We start from the raw sequence: 17,466 nt of genomic DNA on the forward strand, positions 1-17,466 counted from the left end.
TTGATAAAATCTCTATTGAGCACTATGGACCTGAGTATATTCATTATTTTAATATGAGGCATTTTTAAACTTACTAATACCTTTTTAATCATGCTAGTAAGAAAGCAGCATGAGGTACTGTGGAAAACCCAGTACTGAGAGGTGTGAAATTATAAATGAATTTTTGGCTTTGCCATGGATACATTATGTGTCTCTAAAGAGATCACAATTTTCATATTCCATTTACTTCACTGTGCACAGTTCCTCTGAACTAAACCACTCACATACAGTAGATAAATAAACTTTAACTGAATTATTATTAGACTGTTTTGAAGTTGGGTTAAGAAAACCTGGCATTATTAAAAAGAATGCATTTGAATCAGTTCTACTGAAGTGAATGAAACGAGCCTATTATACAGAGTAAAGTAAGTCAGAAAGAAAAACACCATTACAGTATACTAACGCATATATGTGGAATTTAGAAAGATGGTAACGATGACCCTATATGTGAGACAGCAGAAGAGACACAGATGTAAAGAACAGACTTTTGGACTCTGTGGGAGAAGGCGAGGGTGGGATGATTTGAGAGGGTAGCGTTGAAACATGTATATTATCATATGTGAAATAGATCGCCAGTCCAGGTTCGATGCATGAGACAGGGTGCTCAGGGCTGGTGCACTGGGATAACCCTGAGGGATGGGATGGGGAGGGAGGTGGGAGGGGGGTTCAGGATGGGGAACACATGTACACCCATGGCTGATTCATGTCAAGGTTTGGCAAAAACCATTACAATATTGTGAAGTAATTAGCTTCCAATTAAAATAAATTTTTAAAAAAGAAAAGAAAACCTGGCATTTGGCTTCAGAAAACCTCATTTTCTTATCAAAAATATAGGGAGACTAAACCATAAAAGACTAAGATGGAGACTAGCACTGGGGAGTGCTCCAGAGACGATCATTTGTGGGGGCAAGACAGAAAGAGAAGTGGGGCTGTGCCACAGTCACAGCAGGCCTTGGCAGGCCCCAGGGGGCACTCTGGAGCAGAAACAGCATGGCAGAGTTGTTTCTGAATCAGAACAGGGCCTTTACAAGGTTGCCCTGTATACGGTGGGTAAGGGTCCACTACTAATACCGGAATCCTTTGTATCAGAAAGAATCTAAATCATCAAAACATTTGTGACCAAAGAGTATATACTGTAAGAGTCCATTTAGATCAAGTTCAAGTACAGGTATGACTAATCTCTGTGATACAGATCAGAAGAGCCACTACCTTTTGAGGCATACTAGCTGGAAGCAGGAATGAGAGAGGCCTTCAGGGGTGCTGATAATGGTCTAAATCTTGATCTGAGGTATACATACATAAAAATTTACACACACACGCACACACATCTATGTGTGATTTTCCCAAAGACTTATAAGACTTAACAATATTCCATAAAATACTGGAATATTTTCTAAGATAAACTTTGGACTCTAAAATATGTAAATTGAACATAATGTTTTAAAGCTTATAGTTTTCTATCACTGTGATAATTTGACAATTCTTCTACTCCTTTTGTAATTTTGATGAACAAAATTATTTTAAGTATTTATACTCAAGACATTCAAATACTTCAAAAATGAATCAAGAGATCAAATGATAAATTTGGATACTAAGTGGGCTTAAGTAATCAAATGAAAAAACAACACTGAGTACCACTGGATAAAGACTTGCCAAACTGCCATCAAAAATTGTAACTACAGTGAAGATTTGGATAAATTATGACTTATGTACAGTGTATTTTAAAAGACTAAGTATAGTACTGCCACCTAGCAGACAAAGTTGATAATGACCAACTTCAGTTCTGAAAGGCCAATATACACATCTTATAGAAGATACAAAAAGGCTGAACAATATATTATTTAACAATACCTGTCAAAATAAAGCTTAACAACTATTTGCCAAATTTGGACAACACAGTTAGAAAATCAAATACTTTACTCTCAAACAAATACTACAATTTTTAAAACAGCCCTGAGAACTCAAACAGCAGTATTTAGTACTGGGAGCTTCAAAGCCTCTCTGGTACAAATCACACCCCAATTAAAAAAAAAAAAAAAGACTCTTTCTACAAGATTTCAGGACTATAGATTCCAAATGTATAGTCTACAGTGATAAAATTGGGCAATGGCCAGTAAATTTTGAAGACTCAGCAAACTCTAAATAAAACAAGTGCTGAGAAAGAGAAAGCACAGGGTGTGCAAGATTTTGGATAAAGATTTTTACACAGTATACACTTAAGGAATGACAAGGTCTTTTCTCCTTTAGTGATGTCTGAACATCTGGATTCTAATAAGCAAGGTCCTCTGAGCTAGAACAGCATAACTTCACCCTTTAAACTCCTGTCCTCCACAACCCACAATTTTTTTTTCTTTCTTAGGCATCAGCTTACAGAGCCCTGAAGTTAAAGAGTGAATACCTAGATGGGACCTTTCCACCAAAAGTGGAGAAAACCTACTTTATGCAGACACTCTATGGGAAGGGCTGAGGGAAGACAGAGAAGCCTGGAGAAGGGGTCACTGTTGGGGAGACTAGATCACTAAATAGACAATGAAACAGCAATATCTCATATCTTTGCCACTTTTCTGAGACAAGTCCCATCATTTCACTGCACCTGAGCATGCTCACCCAAACAGCAGTCAGCACAAATGAAAGGATACATGGCCACCAGGCAAAAGCAGGTAGCTAAGGAGACCCTCACAATTACCATGTAAAACAGTCACCTTGGCACACAATCACACTGTAAAACAGACCCGAACACAGAAGAGAGCAGTACAGCACAAAGCAACTAGTGATCAAACACAACTGATATACATGGAGATGGAGAGATTGAAAGGTTGTTATTGAATCACACGAAGACTCCGGGATTCTTGGCCCCCAGAGGAGAAGAATTCAATCCGGGGCCAGAGACGAGGCTTGACAGCTCAGAGCTTTTGTGTAATAAAGTTTTATTAAAGTATAAAGGAGATAGAGAAAGCTTCTGACATAGGCATCAGAAGGCGGCAGAAAGAGTACCCACTTGCTAGTGTTAACAATGAAGTTATATACTTTCCAATGCATCCAAAGAATGTCTGGAGGTTGTAAAGACCTCACCAGACCTACTCCCATAATTTACATTTTAAGATAACAGAAGGTTTAATCCAGAGACTATCCTTAGGCAAGATACATTATTGTTATATAATCCTAAGGAATATGGAGAAAGAAAAAAAGTTTGTCCTTTCTTCCTCCTTGAGAATTCCAGATCCCTCTCTCCTTGGGAACCCCTAGACTCCTTATCAACCTGCCTAGGAACTGACTCTCTCAAGATAAGGTTCCAGATGGGCTTTGCCAAAAACCAGTTGTGAGATCTAGGGAAGAGGCAGTGACACAGAATTGATACTATGCAACGCGGTGGGTCAGACATCAACTGAACGAAGGGTTTATATACACTGAAAACATCCAGCAGTCAGGAGAGGAAAATTCTAACTAGGGTTTAGCCCAAGCCATTGCACATCTCTAGTGAGTGACTGAGTGTTTGCTCAGTCGTGTCTGACTCCTTGTGACCCCCATGGACTGTAGCCCACCAGGCTCCTCTGTCCATGGGACTCTCCAGGCAAGAATACTGGAGTGAGTTGCCATTTCCTTCTCTACATACCTCTAGAGCACAGTCCAATTATCTGTGTTGACCAGCGTAGTATTTCCAGAGTGTGTTCCACAGCAGAACAGAATTAACAGTGATAGCTATCTCAATAAATGGGTTTCATAGCCAAGTGTGCAGGAAATGTCCCTATTGTAAACCACCAACCTCAGAGATTCACAATGCACTTTAGTACTGTAAAGGCTCTGAGAAATGCTTATAGGTACCTGTATAACTTTAATACTTTTCCAAGCCATTAGATGATCAAACCATTTTTTCCCTCTCATATATATATATATATATAAAACCACTGAAAAACACTCTTTGCCATTCCTCAAAAAATTAATTACAGTAGTCCCCCTTACCGACAGGAGGCACGTTGCTAAATCCCCAGTGGAGGCCTGAAACTGCAGATAGTATCAAACCTTACATACACTATGTTTTTTTCTAAATACACATATCTAAGATAAAGTTCAATTAATAAATCAGGCACAGTAAGAGAATATCTTAATTGCTGGCATCACTACTCTTGTACTTTGGGGCCATTATTAAGTAAAATAAGGGCTCCTTTGAAAACAAGCACTATGATACCTTGACAGATCTGATAACTCACCCAGCTAGAAAGCGACTAAAAGGCTGTACTGTGTGCAGTGTGGATACGTAAGACAGACAATTCACATCCTAGGCAGGACAGAGCAGAACCACACCATATTTCATCATGCTACTCAGAATGGCACACAACTTATGAATTATTCCTGGAATTTTTCCACTTAATATTTTCTGACAGTGGTTGACTGCGGTAACTGAAACCACAGAAAGCAAAACCAGGGATAAGGGGGGATTACTGAACCATTTGACCCAGCGATTCCACTTCAGGGTATATACCCAAAAAAGTGAAAGCAAGGACTCAGACATTTGTACACCAATCTTCACAAGAGTCAAACACTGGAAACAACCCAAATGTCTCTTGATAGATGAATGAATAAATAAAATATGGTTTATACATACAATGGAGTATCATTCACCCTTAACAAGAATGAAATTCTAATACACATTATAACATGTATGAACCTTAAAGACATTATGCTAAGTGAAATAAACCAGACACAAAAGATAAATATTGTATGATTCCAAGTATAAGACACACCTAAACAGTCAAACTCATAGAGACAGAAAGTAGAATATTGGTGACCAGTGGACAGAGGAAAGGAGAATAGGGGCTTATTGTTTAATGGGTACAGCTTCAGTTTGGGATGATGAAAAAGTCCCAGAGATGGACAGTGGTGATGCCTACACAACAGAGCCAATGCATTTAACGTCACAGAACTGTAAACTTAAAAATGACTAAACTGGTAGATTTGATGTCTATTTTACACAATAAAATGGTAAATGTTACATGTATTTTACACAGTTAAAAAAAAAACTGCCAAATTCTGGGTGAGTTTTCTCTTAATTCTAATACCATGTTATTATGAAACTGCTAAAATGATCAATACAAATTACCTTACCTCGGCTATACAACAAATTGACCCCAAGGCTTCTCCACGAAAACCATACGTTGTCAAATTTTCAAGGTCTTCATGACTACTTATTTTGGAGGTGTAGTACTTTACTGCCATTACAGGTGCATCAATAGCCTTGATACCTTCACCATTGTCTCGCACCTCAATTTTATCAAATCCATAGTTTTCCTATGAAAAGTTCAACAATACTTTTAGTATATAAAGACAATAAACTATTATCACATTTAGACAGAAGGTAACACAAATGAAACAGTTCTGTTATTTATCTATCTCTTATGGAAACTTAGGACTTCCCTGGTAGTTCAGTTGGTAAAGAATCTGCCTGCAATGCAGGAGACCGTGGTTCGATTCCTGAGTCAGTAAGAAACCCCAGAGAAAGGATAGGCTACTCGCTCCATTATTCTTGTGCTTTCCTAGTGGCTCAGATGGTAAAGAATCCAGCTGCAATGCGGGAGACCTGGGGTCAATCCCTGGGTTGGGATGATCCCCTGGAAGAGGGCATGGCAACCCACTCCAGTATTCCTGCCTGGAGAATTACCATGGTCAAGGAGCCTGGCGGGCTACAGCCCATGGGGTTGCAAAGAGTTGGACATGACTGAGCAACTAAGCACAGCACAGCAGAGCATGTAAACTTAACATTAAGGAAGTTAAAGAGTTTAAATTCTTAACTCTACCAATTCCTACTCATGGTACAATGGGCAAGTTCCTTGTTTTCCTTGGACTCAGATTCAGTGTAAAATAATATCAGTATGATCTTCACGGTTCCCTTGAATTGTTTCCATATAATAGGCATTTACATTTAAATTTATGTTTAAACTTCCCCAGAAATATTCTCCAAAGTTATATAGACCTTTTAATATATTGTTGCAGTTGTTCAGTCACTAAGTCGTATCCAACTCTTTGCAACCCCACGGACTGCAGCTACCAGGCTCTCTGTTGTCCTCTATCTCCTGGAGTTTGCTCAAATTCACATCTACTGAATTGGTGATGCTATCTAACCATCTCATCCTCTGCTGCCCCCTTCTCCTCCTGCCCTCAATCTTCCCCGGCATCAGGACCTTTTCCAATGACATGGTTCTTCCCATCAGGTAATCAAAGAACTAGAGCTTCAGCATCAGTCCTTCCGATGAATACTCAGGGATGATTTCCTTCAGGATTGACTGGTTTGATTTCCTTGCAGTCCCAGGGACTCTGAAGAGTCTTCTCCAACACCACACTTCAAAATAATCAATGATTCAGCACTCAGTCTTCTTTATGGTCCAACTCTCACATCCACAAATGACCACTGGAAAAACCAAAGCCTTGACTATATGGACATTTGTTGGCAAAGTGATGTCTCCGTTTTTTAATATACTGTCTAGGTGTGTCACAACATTTCTTCCAAAGAGCAAGTGTCTTTTAATTTCATGGCTGCAGTCACCATCTGCAGTGATTTTGGAGCCCAAGCAAAGAAAATCTGTCACTGCTTCTACTTTTTCCCCCTTCTATTTGCCATGAAGTGATGGGACCGGATGCCAAGATCTTAGTTTTCTGAATGCTGAGTTTCAAGCCAGCTTTTTCACTTTCCTCTTTCACCCCCATCAAGAGGTCCTTCTGTTTCTCTTCACTTTCTGCATTAGAGTGGTATCATCTACATATCTGAGGTTGCTGGTATTTCTCCCAGCAATCTTGATTCCTGCTTGTGAGTCATCCAGCTCAGCATTTTGCATGAAGTACTCTGCCTATCATCCATCTGTCCGGGGTGGTCCTGCATGGCATGGCTCATAGCTTCACTGAGTTACGCAAGTCCCTTCACCATGACAAGGCTGAAGGGTGCTTTGTGTATATATAATCTCCCAAATAAAACAGAACACCATCACCATCAAAACAACACCCAGTTCTACCCACCAAGAGCCCAGCAATTATCAACATTCAATCTGATTTTTACTACTTTCTCTCTTGAACTACTTATTGTAGTCATAAATAAATAAAAATCTGTTAATTATGACTTTCTGAATTTCTTTCTGCAAATAGTCACCTAACAGACTGCTCAGAAAATACGCCTAATTAGCAATTTCAGTGAGTTTTTAATTTGAAAATGGAGGAGGAAAAACAAATCATAGCTTAATATGGGTAATTTAATACTAAAAATATGCATATATTGCAAATACAAAGCATAAATTCCTATGGTCATCACACTTTCTATGAGTACACATTTTAAATTTGGTAGCAAACTTCTATCATAAGCTTTACTTCACAGAGTTTTATGTGTATGGCCATAAATGCAAGTTATATAGGGAAAAAAAAATCTTCCTACAATTATAATGACTGTTATTTAAAAATACTACAGTACCTTTTTAATAACCTAAAATTATATGATACTGTGTCATTCTTTTTTAGATAAATTAGAAATACAAGGTGCTGGGGAGAGTCACCTAAGATTTAGTTTCTTATCTCTCTCTTAATCTAACATTATGATTCTGGAGATAGCTTGTCTACTTTGTTTCATAGAAAAATAATTAACTATAGAAATGCCAGTCTTTAAATACAAGTAAAAACTCAAGGGACCTGAGTAAAATAATACAAACATCTGTTTAAATGTCTGAAATAATGTCAACACATTTAATTTACTAATTATGAAAATATTCATACCCAGGACAATTATTACTATATGAAACTATAATAAAACAGATCTTATTATATAGAGCAAAAGAGCTGTTTTAAAATTCTACAAACCAGAAACTGATAAATGTCAAGAGACTTAAATATATAACCAGGTAAAAATGTGTACTCTAATTTCCTTTTTAAAGAGGACTTCTGCTGGCTCTGTAAAATTATTTTTTAAAACTATATTTTTCTTCCAAGACCTTTCAGAATAAGATTTATGTTTGCCTGCTTAAGATTCTTATGTTAAATTTGTCAGTTATAATTATCTAATCCTATTTAAGTATTATCAACTGTATTCTAATCAGACTGAACTGTATAAAATGTTTAAGAAAAAGGAACTGTCTTTCATTTTAATTTTTTCATATTTATAAAGCTTTTACTGTATCATTTAAAATCAAAGTACAAGTTTGACATAGGATAGAACAATGCTTCTCATTATCAACCAGAAACTTTTTAGAAACACAAATTTGGGGCCCTACCTAGAATATGAAATTCTAGGGCCCAATAACTGTTTTAACAAACTCACTAAAATTACTGATGCACCCAAGTGTTGTGAGAACCACTAGCATTGACGAAAAATCTTGAAAGGTTTTAGAGTCATAAAGATCTGGAATATAATCTCAGCTCTACTACTTACTACCATACTTACATGACTTTGGGAAAGTTCTTAGAACCTTTGTTATTTGTAAAACGGGTAGTGGTAGCTAATTTATAGTTTTTATAAAGATAAAAAGGGATAACATATATATAATATATGTACATGTATATGAAAAGGGAAGGTCTCTTTCCTACAAAGATATTCATATCAGTATTCTTGCTAATGCCATAATACCAGAAATAATATAAATATCTGATGATCAGGAGATTACAAAAAAAATGCATTCTTACATTCACTCAAACAAATTTATTTACCATTTATGTACCAGATACTGAACAGGTATAGACAACACAAAAAAATATAGACCTTACCTCCATGAGCTAGTAATTTATAATAGAGGTGGTAGAGGTTCAGACTCATTGCAATAAATCATAGTAAGTGTCATAAGTCATATTAACTCAAATGATTTAATATGTAGCACTTAAATTTAAAAATGTGAAAACTATGAAACAACAAAGTTCTGAAAGAGGATTAAGTAGAAAAAACAAAATACAAATGAGAATATATAAAACAAATAAGCACATATAACCAAGGGTAAGTAATAGCAGAAAATATGGACAAATTAAGTTCATTTATGTGAAAGAGTCCTCAAGAGTAAGTTTTCCTTTATGACTTCCTTTAGTGTTACTGTATATTGATTTAAACTAAAATGCATTTTTAAGGATTTACTCTTAAATAAGACAAAAGATTTAATGTTCTAAAAATAATTTACTGGTATATAAAGAAAAAAAAGGTAATAGTTGTAAGGAGAAAACATCTGTCCAACTCCTTTTTGTTTTAAAGGTAGTTGGCAGCATCTCAAGAACACTCACCAGTTTAACATCTATGCTTGTGGCACGGGCATCCAAGGAGTTTTCAATGAGCTCTTTTACAACACTGACCACGGAAGTGATTACTTGAGAGCTTGAAAGTAGGCGAACTGTTGCTGCGGACAACTGTTTCATTCTAGCTTTCAGCACAGTAGCTAGAAAATAAACCATAAGATGTAAAAATAAAAATTGTTAAACATTCCTAACAGAACTGATAGCAGTTTGGTTACGAGTCTCATTGTATGTCAGGCTCTACTGTTAAGCACATACAGTATTAAATTGCTTATTTCTTATGAATATCCTTTAAAATCAATGCCATTATCATCTGCATATTGTTAAGTCTAAGGCACAGATATATTATTTGGTAAGTCACACTAGTTACTAATTGAAGAATGGTAAGAACAATTGTGCAATAAGTGTAATATATGACCTGCCTGGCTAGGAATGACCAGATGGTGCTGTCAACTGATAAGCAGATAATGTCAGTCATGTGCCTTAATGGCAGTGGCTCTTGAACATCATTAGTCATCGATACATTTCAATGAATTACAATTTTCTCTTTTAATTACTGAGCTCTTTTAGGGTTAGGAAATTTAGACTATAGAATTACCCCTAATCTAAACTAGTCACATCTCCGACATATCACATCAGATTACCATCCTGTACACTACTCAGCCTACAACATCTTTCTAATCGTGTGGCTCCCCAAAGCCAAAATAAGATAAAGCTCAAATCCATGTGCTGGCATTCAAGGTCCTTTACCTGCCGATCCAACTTGTACATCCGAATCTCTCTACCAGTAATTGTTTAAGCCATGAAACTCTTTGTCATGAAACTTTTGCAAAGAAACAAAAAACCTCCTATGGAAGTCATATATACAAAATCTGCAGGGAGAGGGGTTTGCATCTACTTTAATGCCTAACTTCAGAAAACATTTCAATAAATTAAAAAATACTAGCTTGACAACATACAAGTTCCTGTAGAGTTATGATTTTATCTGACAATAAAACGGGGGAGGGGAGAACCCAAAGTACACCCTTAATTTACCACGACTTGTTACATGCACACATGATGGTATGATCCTATGGAATCTAGGTCCAAACAAAACAACGATACCAAAGACAAACAAAATTAAAAGGTTTCTATTTAGGATTCTTTCTCAGGCAACTTAGATGTAAACAAGCAGAGTGACATAAAGTTTAAGAATAAGTAATTGAGCAAGAAATGGAATATAGCCACTAAGATTACACAGAATTTTGAGAGATGCATTTCTGGGAAGCAGTCAATATACTGACTTCTGAATGGTGTTAACTGTTCACAATTCATAACTACATTTTGCTTTGCACAAGGCAAAGCTGATTAGCACGATGGAGAAATACGCCAGACCAGAGTCTAAAAAAACAGGTTTGGGTGTTCATCTTTAGTCACATAAACTGAAGTTTACTTAAATCCCTCTGTAAAATCAACTTATCACTTGTATGCTGTTGTTCAGTCGCTAAGATGTATCCAACTCTTTGTGACTTCATGGACTGCAGTGCCCCAGGCTTCCCCGTCCTTCATACCTCCCAGAGCTTGCTGGAACTCATATCCATTGAGTCAGTGATGCCACCCAACCACCTCATTTTCTGCCACCCTCTTTGTCTCCTGCCCTCAATCTTTACCAGCATCAGCGTCTTTTCAATGAGTAGGCTCTCCGCATCAGGTGCCCAAAGTACTGGAGCTTCAGCATCAGCCCTTCCAATGAATATTCTAAAGGGTGGATTTCCTTTAGGATTGACTGGTTTGATCTCCTTGCAGTCCAAGGGACTCTCAAGAGTCTTCTCCAACACCACAGCTCAAAAGCATCAATTCTTCAGCATTCAGCTTTCTTTATGGTCCAAATCTCACATCTGTATGTGACTTCTGGAAAAACCACAGCTTTGACTATATGGACCTGTGATGTATCTGATTTTTAATATGCTGTCTAGGTTTGTCATTGTTTTCCTTCCAAGAAGCAAGCATCTTTTAATTTCATGGCTGCAGTCACCATCTGCAGTGATTTTGGAGCCCAAGAAAAGAAAATCTGTCACTGCTTCCACATTTTCCACTTCTATTTGCCATGAAGTGATGGGACCAGAAGCCATGGTCTTAGTTTTTGGAATGTTGAGTTTTAAGTCAGCTTTTTCATTCCTCTATTTCACCCTCATCAAGAGGCTTTTTAGTTCCTCTTCATTTTCTGTCCCTGGAGTGCCATTACTTAAATCCCTCTGCAAAATCAACTTATTACTTGTATAAATGAGGATAATCCCTCACTAGTCTGTTGTGAGAATCATATAAGAAAATACACACAAAATGTTATGTAAATGATAAAGCCATATAAAATATACAGTATTCTCATTACCATGATCATTATATACAGAAACACTGAAAATCTTTTTCTAACAATTAACTTCTAATTACACTATGTATGTAATTTGGGGGTAGCCCAGTCTTAGGAGAGTAGCTGTCAACAACCACCTTTCAGTGTTTCTTTGTGGCTCTCACTGGGCGGGAGGCCTTCCCAGTCAGTCAGGAAAACAGCACACGGTCAGCTGCTCCATTGCCATAACAGTCACACAAATTAATGCTTCAGACTGGCCTCAGGTCTAAAGGTACAGAACTACATGGTACTATTAGCAACTAGCACACACACGGTCATCACCAGCCACTGTGACGGCTCACACATGAAACAGGGCTACTCCAATTGCGATGTGCTAATGCACTCTGGATGTCAAACTTGGTATAAAATACGTAAATAAATTTAATTTTTTACATTGATTAAAATTAAATGATATTCTGAATATACTGGATTATATATAATATTTTTTAAAATTAATTTCCCTTAATTTTTTCCCCTTTTAATGTGATTTACCATAAAATTTAAAAGTGCGTGTGCATACATATACGCAATCCCATGGACTGTAGCCCCCCAGGCTCCTCTGACCATGGTGATTCTCCAGGCAAGAATACTGGAGTGGGTTGCCATGTCCTCCCCTCCAGGTGATCTTTCCAACCCAGGGATTGAACCCAGGTCTCCCACACTGCAGGTGGATTCCTTACCATCTGAGCCACACCAGAGAAGCCCATGAATACTGGAATGGGTGGCCTATCCCTTCTCCAGGGGATCTTCCTGACACAGGAATCGAACCGGGGTCTCCTGCATTGCAGGTCAACTCTACCAGTTGAGCTACCAGGAAGCCCATATATGGCTTGTATTAGTGTTCTATTGCACAGTCCTGGTGAGAGTAGTGATTACAAGATCAAGTTCTGAAATCACACTGCTTTGGTTCTAGCTTAGCCTTTACACTAATAATTATATAAATGTTGAGAAAATTAAACTCTAAAATTTAATCATCTAATCTACAAACTAGAGATAATAATGGTATCATATGGCTGTGGTGAGAAGTCAGTTCAGTTCAGTTGCTCAGTCATGTCCGACTCTTTGCGACCCCATGGTCTGCAGCACGCCAGGCCTCCCTGTCCATCACCAACTCCCAGAGTTTACTCAAACTCATATCCATTGAGTTGGTGATGCCATCCAACCCTGTCGTCCCCTTCTCCTCCTGCGAAGTAAAAAAAAATAAGGTATATAACTCATTGGGCTTCCCTAGTGGCTCACTTGGTAAAAAATCTGCCTGCAATGCAGGAGACCCCGGTTTGATCCTTGGGTCAGGAAGATCCCCTAGAGAAGGAAATGGCAACCCATTCCAGTACTGTTGCCTGAAGAATTCCATGGACCTAAGTGTTGGCAGGCTACAGTCCATGGAATCGCAAAAGTAGGACACGACTGTGCGACTTTCACTTTCATACAACTTATTATAGTGCTTGGCATATACATGCTAAAAGATCCCAGGATCTTTGGACTAAATTGAATTCCTCCAAACTAATAAATGAATCCCACCCCCACCCCTACCTAAACACACGCAGCAGACCTCTAACTACCCCAACAGGAGCTAATCCACAGCTTGAAATCAGATGAGGCTTGGGTTTAAGAAGTCTGCTTCCTCAGTTTGAAAGTCTCAAGGATGTAAGAAAAACACTTTTGGGGTATTAACTTAGCCTCACCTCAACCTTCCCTTTCTGCAGAATCTTTTTATTCATCTCATCATCTTCATCTAATTCTAACTTCTCTTTCAAAATCTATTTCCTGCTCCCCAATCCCTAAATTCACCCCAACCTTCCTCCTCTTCTACCTACTGAGATCAAGGCAGACCACAGCATGATCTCTATTTTCACACACTTTACCTTCTCACCACAGTGTTCTTTGGTTTTTTAAAATGTTTACACACTCTTCTTCCCTCAGTCTCAGACTAATGTCTCTTTCTTCTAAGCTAACAATTTCACCTAGTTTCTTCAGTCCCACCACACCTCTAGTCATTCTGGCCTTGAAAGCAAAAACAAACCAAAAATTCTTCCCTCAACCCTATTACCTCTATGATTATCTTCTTTCTTTATGAAGCCAAACTTAAATAAGTAACCTATATTCACTGTCACCAATTCTCTATCACAGACTCACTTCTAAAACCTTGCAAAACAGGGTATACAACCACTGATAGGATTCTGTTCTCAAGCTCACCAATGAGCTCTTACGTCATCAAACCCCTTTCTCAGAACTCATGTTCCTTGACATCCCTGAAGCATGTGACATCGATGATACTGTTTAATTCTCAAGAATTATATCATCTACCTATACCTCTTGAATCTCTTCATATTTTCCTCACTCTCCTCCCAGAAAATGGGCATTCCATAATCCCTCCACACTCTTCTTATCTACCTTAAAACCCAAAGCTTCAGGTATAGAATCACATCTAAATCTACATCCCAACAGTGATCTCTCTCAAGACAAGCACTTCTTACAATCAGCATCACTGATACCTCAAAATAGGTATTTATAAAAGAGAACTTCTCTTCTTATTCCCCCTTCACATCTCCCACTTAACTTTGTTATGTATCTTATTAGCACATTGTTCTTACTGACAGCAGTCAAAAATGTCAATCTTGGTTTGCCAGCAACCACCCTATTTGCACCTTCACAGTCTCCTAATGCAAAACTATCTACCATTCTAGACCCAATTTCAGTATCATTTATAACCTGGTCCTTTATGATCACTGAGCCACGAATGACCCTTTGCTCACCCTACATTCTGAAAGAACTTGGCTCACTTAACACACCTGTGTCTTTATCTGAACAATGTCTGAATGCAGGGAATTATTATTTCCGGATGCAACAAAAAAGTAATCAGAGTACTTCACAAATTAATAAAGCGGGACACAAAAAATAATTTTATCAGCACTTACCTCTTGCAAAGGTAAACATTAGGAAGAGTGACCTCCCTTCCTTTATGTATTCTAATTGGCCTCCATATTATCCCCTACACACCACTTGTACCTCCTAACCAGGCTTTTTTTCTAGAATCCAGGGCCTTATTTCCAACTACTTTCTAAATATCATCATTTAGATGACAGGGAGGCACCCTAAACTTAACATGACCCAAGGGGATCTCAGATCTTTCTCTAACCTTCTTCTTGAATTTATTTGATAATAAAAAAAAAGCTTACATAAGCTACTTTATATATTAATACATACAAAATTAATCCTCACAAGTTTATGTATACTGTCATTCCTCTATCACAAACAAGATTTAAGAGCTTGATAACTTGTTCCAAGATCACACAGCTATTAAGTGACAGAGGCACACCTGCATATCTTGGCATGCTTGACTCCAAAGGCTATGTTCATCCATTCTCACAAAGCAAAATTAGAAACCTTGAGTCATCCCTGAAGTTCTCCTCACCCTCTACATCCTGCCACCCAGTCCTATCTATCCTACTGTTTAAATCTCTCTCAAACCAGTTCTTTCCTGTCTAAAGCTATGGTACTACCTCTGTTCAGCCTCTTAACAATTTTCCCCTGAACTACTGCCATAACCAGGTAATTGAGATTTTCCTGGGATCTCAACCACCTACACTGTTCTTTATATAATTTAATCATGTTGCTATCCTACTTAAAATTTTATAAAGATTTTCAACTATTAGGTTAAATCCAAACTCCTTAACAATTGGACCTCTATCTCTCTAATCTCAACCTACTCTTCTCCAAATAACACACTAGACCAGTCACACTATATACCATTCGTCTCTCTTAATGTAGCAGCCCTGATTCCTTCCTCAGAACATAAGGTTCCCTTTCTCTACTAATGACTTCTAACTATACTTCTAGATTTAGTTCAAGTACAACCTCCTCCAGGAAGCCTTTCTTATCAGCTCCAATCCTTGCCCCAACAAATTATACCCTCCTTCCTCTGTACTCCGAGAGCACTTTTCCCTTATTTCTAACCCCAAACTCATCACAGATTATTCTAAGTATTCTATTTCTGTCCCTTCCCGACTGAAAGCTCTTTGAGAACAGAGATTGTATATTAATTTTATATCCCAGGCAATGGCACTCCACTCCAGTACTCTTGCCTGGAAAATCCCACGGATGGAGGAGCCTGGTAGGCTGCAGTCCATGGGGTCGCTAAGAGTCGGACATGACTGAGCGACTTCACTTTCTCTTTTCACTTTCATGCATTGGAGAAGGAAATGGCAACCCATTCCAGTGTTCTTGCCTGGAGAATCCCAGGGAGGGGGGAGCCTGGTGGGCTGCCGTCTATGGGGTCACGCAGAGTCGGACACGACTGAAGCGACTTAGCAGCAGCAACATAACTTTTGGAACAAGCACCGATGTGTACCAATCGGAATCTTTTGAAAAGGGATATCAGGCTTACGAATCACAGCACAGATTGTCTAAGAATGCCAGAAATCAGTCTTCCATATTTGCTGAGGGGTAAATCAAGCATTCCCAAAAGAGGGCTGATAATCAGGAAAATCAATTAAGCATAACAATGTATCTAAAAAAGAAGCAAAGATCAGAGAAGTCATAGATAAACTTTAGGGAGAATAAATGAAATAATTAAAAGGAAAAAAACAACTGGTTTCATAGGGCCAATAGAAATGCTATTATACATACATATAATAAACCCATATGTATATAGGGTTTCCCACATAGCTCAGTGGTAAAGAATCTGCAGGCCAAAGCAAGAGACACAGGAGATGAGGGTTCAATTCCTGGCTAGGGAAGATGCTCTGGAAAATGAAATGGCAACCCACTCCAGTATTGCCTGGAAAACGCCACGGACAGAGGAGCCTGGCAGGTTACAGTCCACGGGGTCACAGAAGGTTGGACATGACTTGACAACTGAGCAACCACGCATATATATAGTCCACCTTCTCTTACACCAATTTTGAAATGCCCACTTAAAGTTATTTCAGCATTACAAATAAACTCTGTGTATTGCCAAAGTAATAAAATTCAACTTCAAAGATAACTACAAATAATCTGATTTTTTTCCTCTCTTATCTTGAATAAGATCAGAGACCACCAGGCGGTCCAGTGGTTAGGATTTCACTTCGCTACCAAGGCCCGGGTTCAATCCCTCGTTGGGAACCAAGGTCTCCACAAGCCTCCCTGCAACCCACGGGGAGCGGCAAAATAAATAAACTCTTGGAACCCATTATTTCCTCAGCAAACAAGTACCCGTCTTCTGCGTGTAGAGAGATCCAGAATGACATAAGTAAAAATCATAGTCAACCTTAAAGTTTGCTTGCCCCACTTGCATGATGCTACTACATACAATATTATGAAACCTACCCTCACACTCAAAGCCAGGCTGAATTATGGCTGTCCGGAGGTAAAATTCTGCCTGGCAAACTTTAAGACCTGCACTCAAAAGGATCTGAGGAGTGGGCTGAGACACCGTTTAGTCAAGAAAGCTCAGACACCAAGGAGGCCCGCAGCTGGTGGGAGGCCGCTACCCGCGTGTGCGCGCCCGCTAGCGCCGCTGCGCCCGCTTCCCGCTCCGCGCGTGGAGAGGGGGAGGGGCGCCCCTGCCGGCCCCCTGTACTCGCGCCAGACCAGGACGAGGTCAAAGGAGGACGCTCTCGAGCCTACGACAATGTAACAATGAATGCCCGTTGGCCACACGACACTACCTGCTTGCTCGCGCGAAGTGGGCAATTACAATCCACTAGCGGACCGGCCAGCGTTCGGACGGGAGCCCAGGCCCGGCCTCGCTGAGTCCCGACTCACCCACCGCGCGCGCGGGGCGGGGCAGACACGGAGCGCACCGCCCTCAGTCC

At 39.0% G+C, this 17,466-nt stretch overlaps 1 protein-coding gene across 3 annotated transcripts in view; it reads right to left on the minus strand.

The window, feature by feature from the left end:
• The window catches only part of PMS1 (PMS1 homolog 1, mismatch repair system component), a 111,928-nt gene extending 94,507 nt beyond the window's left edge, over positions 1 to 17,421 (minus strand). The window contains 3 exon segments of one of the 3 annotated variants that reach the window (NM_001077981.2): positions 5,143 to 5,325; positions 9,274 to 9,425; positions 17,320 to 17,399. In NM_001077981.2, coding sequence (NP_001071449.1) covers positions 5,143 to 5,325; positions 9,274 to 9,405 — 315 coding nt within the window. In that variant the 5' untranslated portion in view covers positions 9,406 to 9,425; positions 17,320 to 17,399. 3 annotated transcript variants of the gene reach the window in all.
• Between the last annotated feature and the right edge of the window lie 45 nt (positions 17,422 to 17,466).

Source organism: Bos taurus, chromosome 2, assembly GCF_002263795.3.
Source record: "Bos taurus isolate L1 Dominette 01449 registration number 42190680 breed Hereford chromosome 2, ARS-UCD2.0, whole genome shotgun sequence".
NCBI lineage: Eukaryota > Metazoa > Chordata > Mammalia > Artiodactyla > Bovidae > Bos > Bos taurus.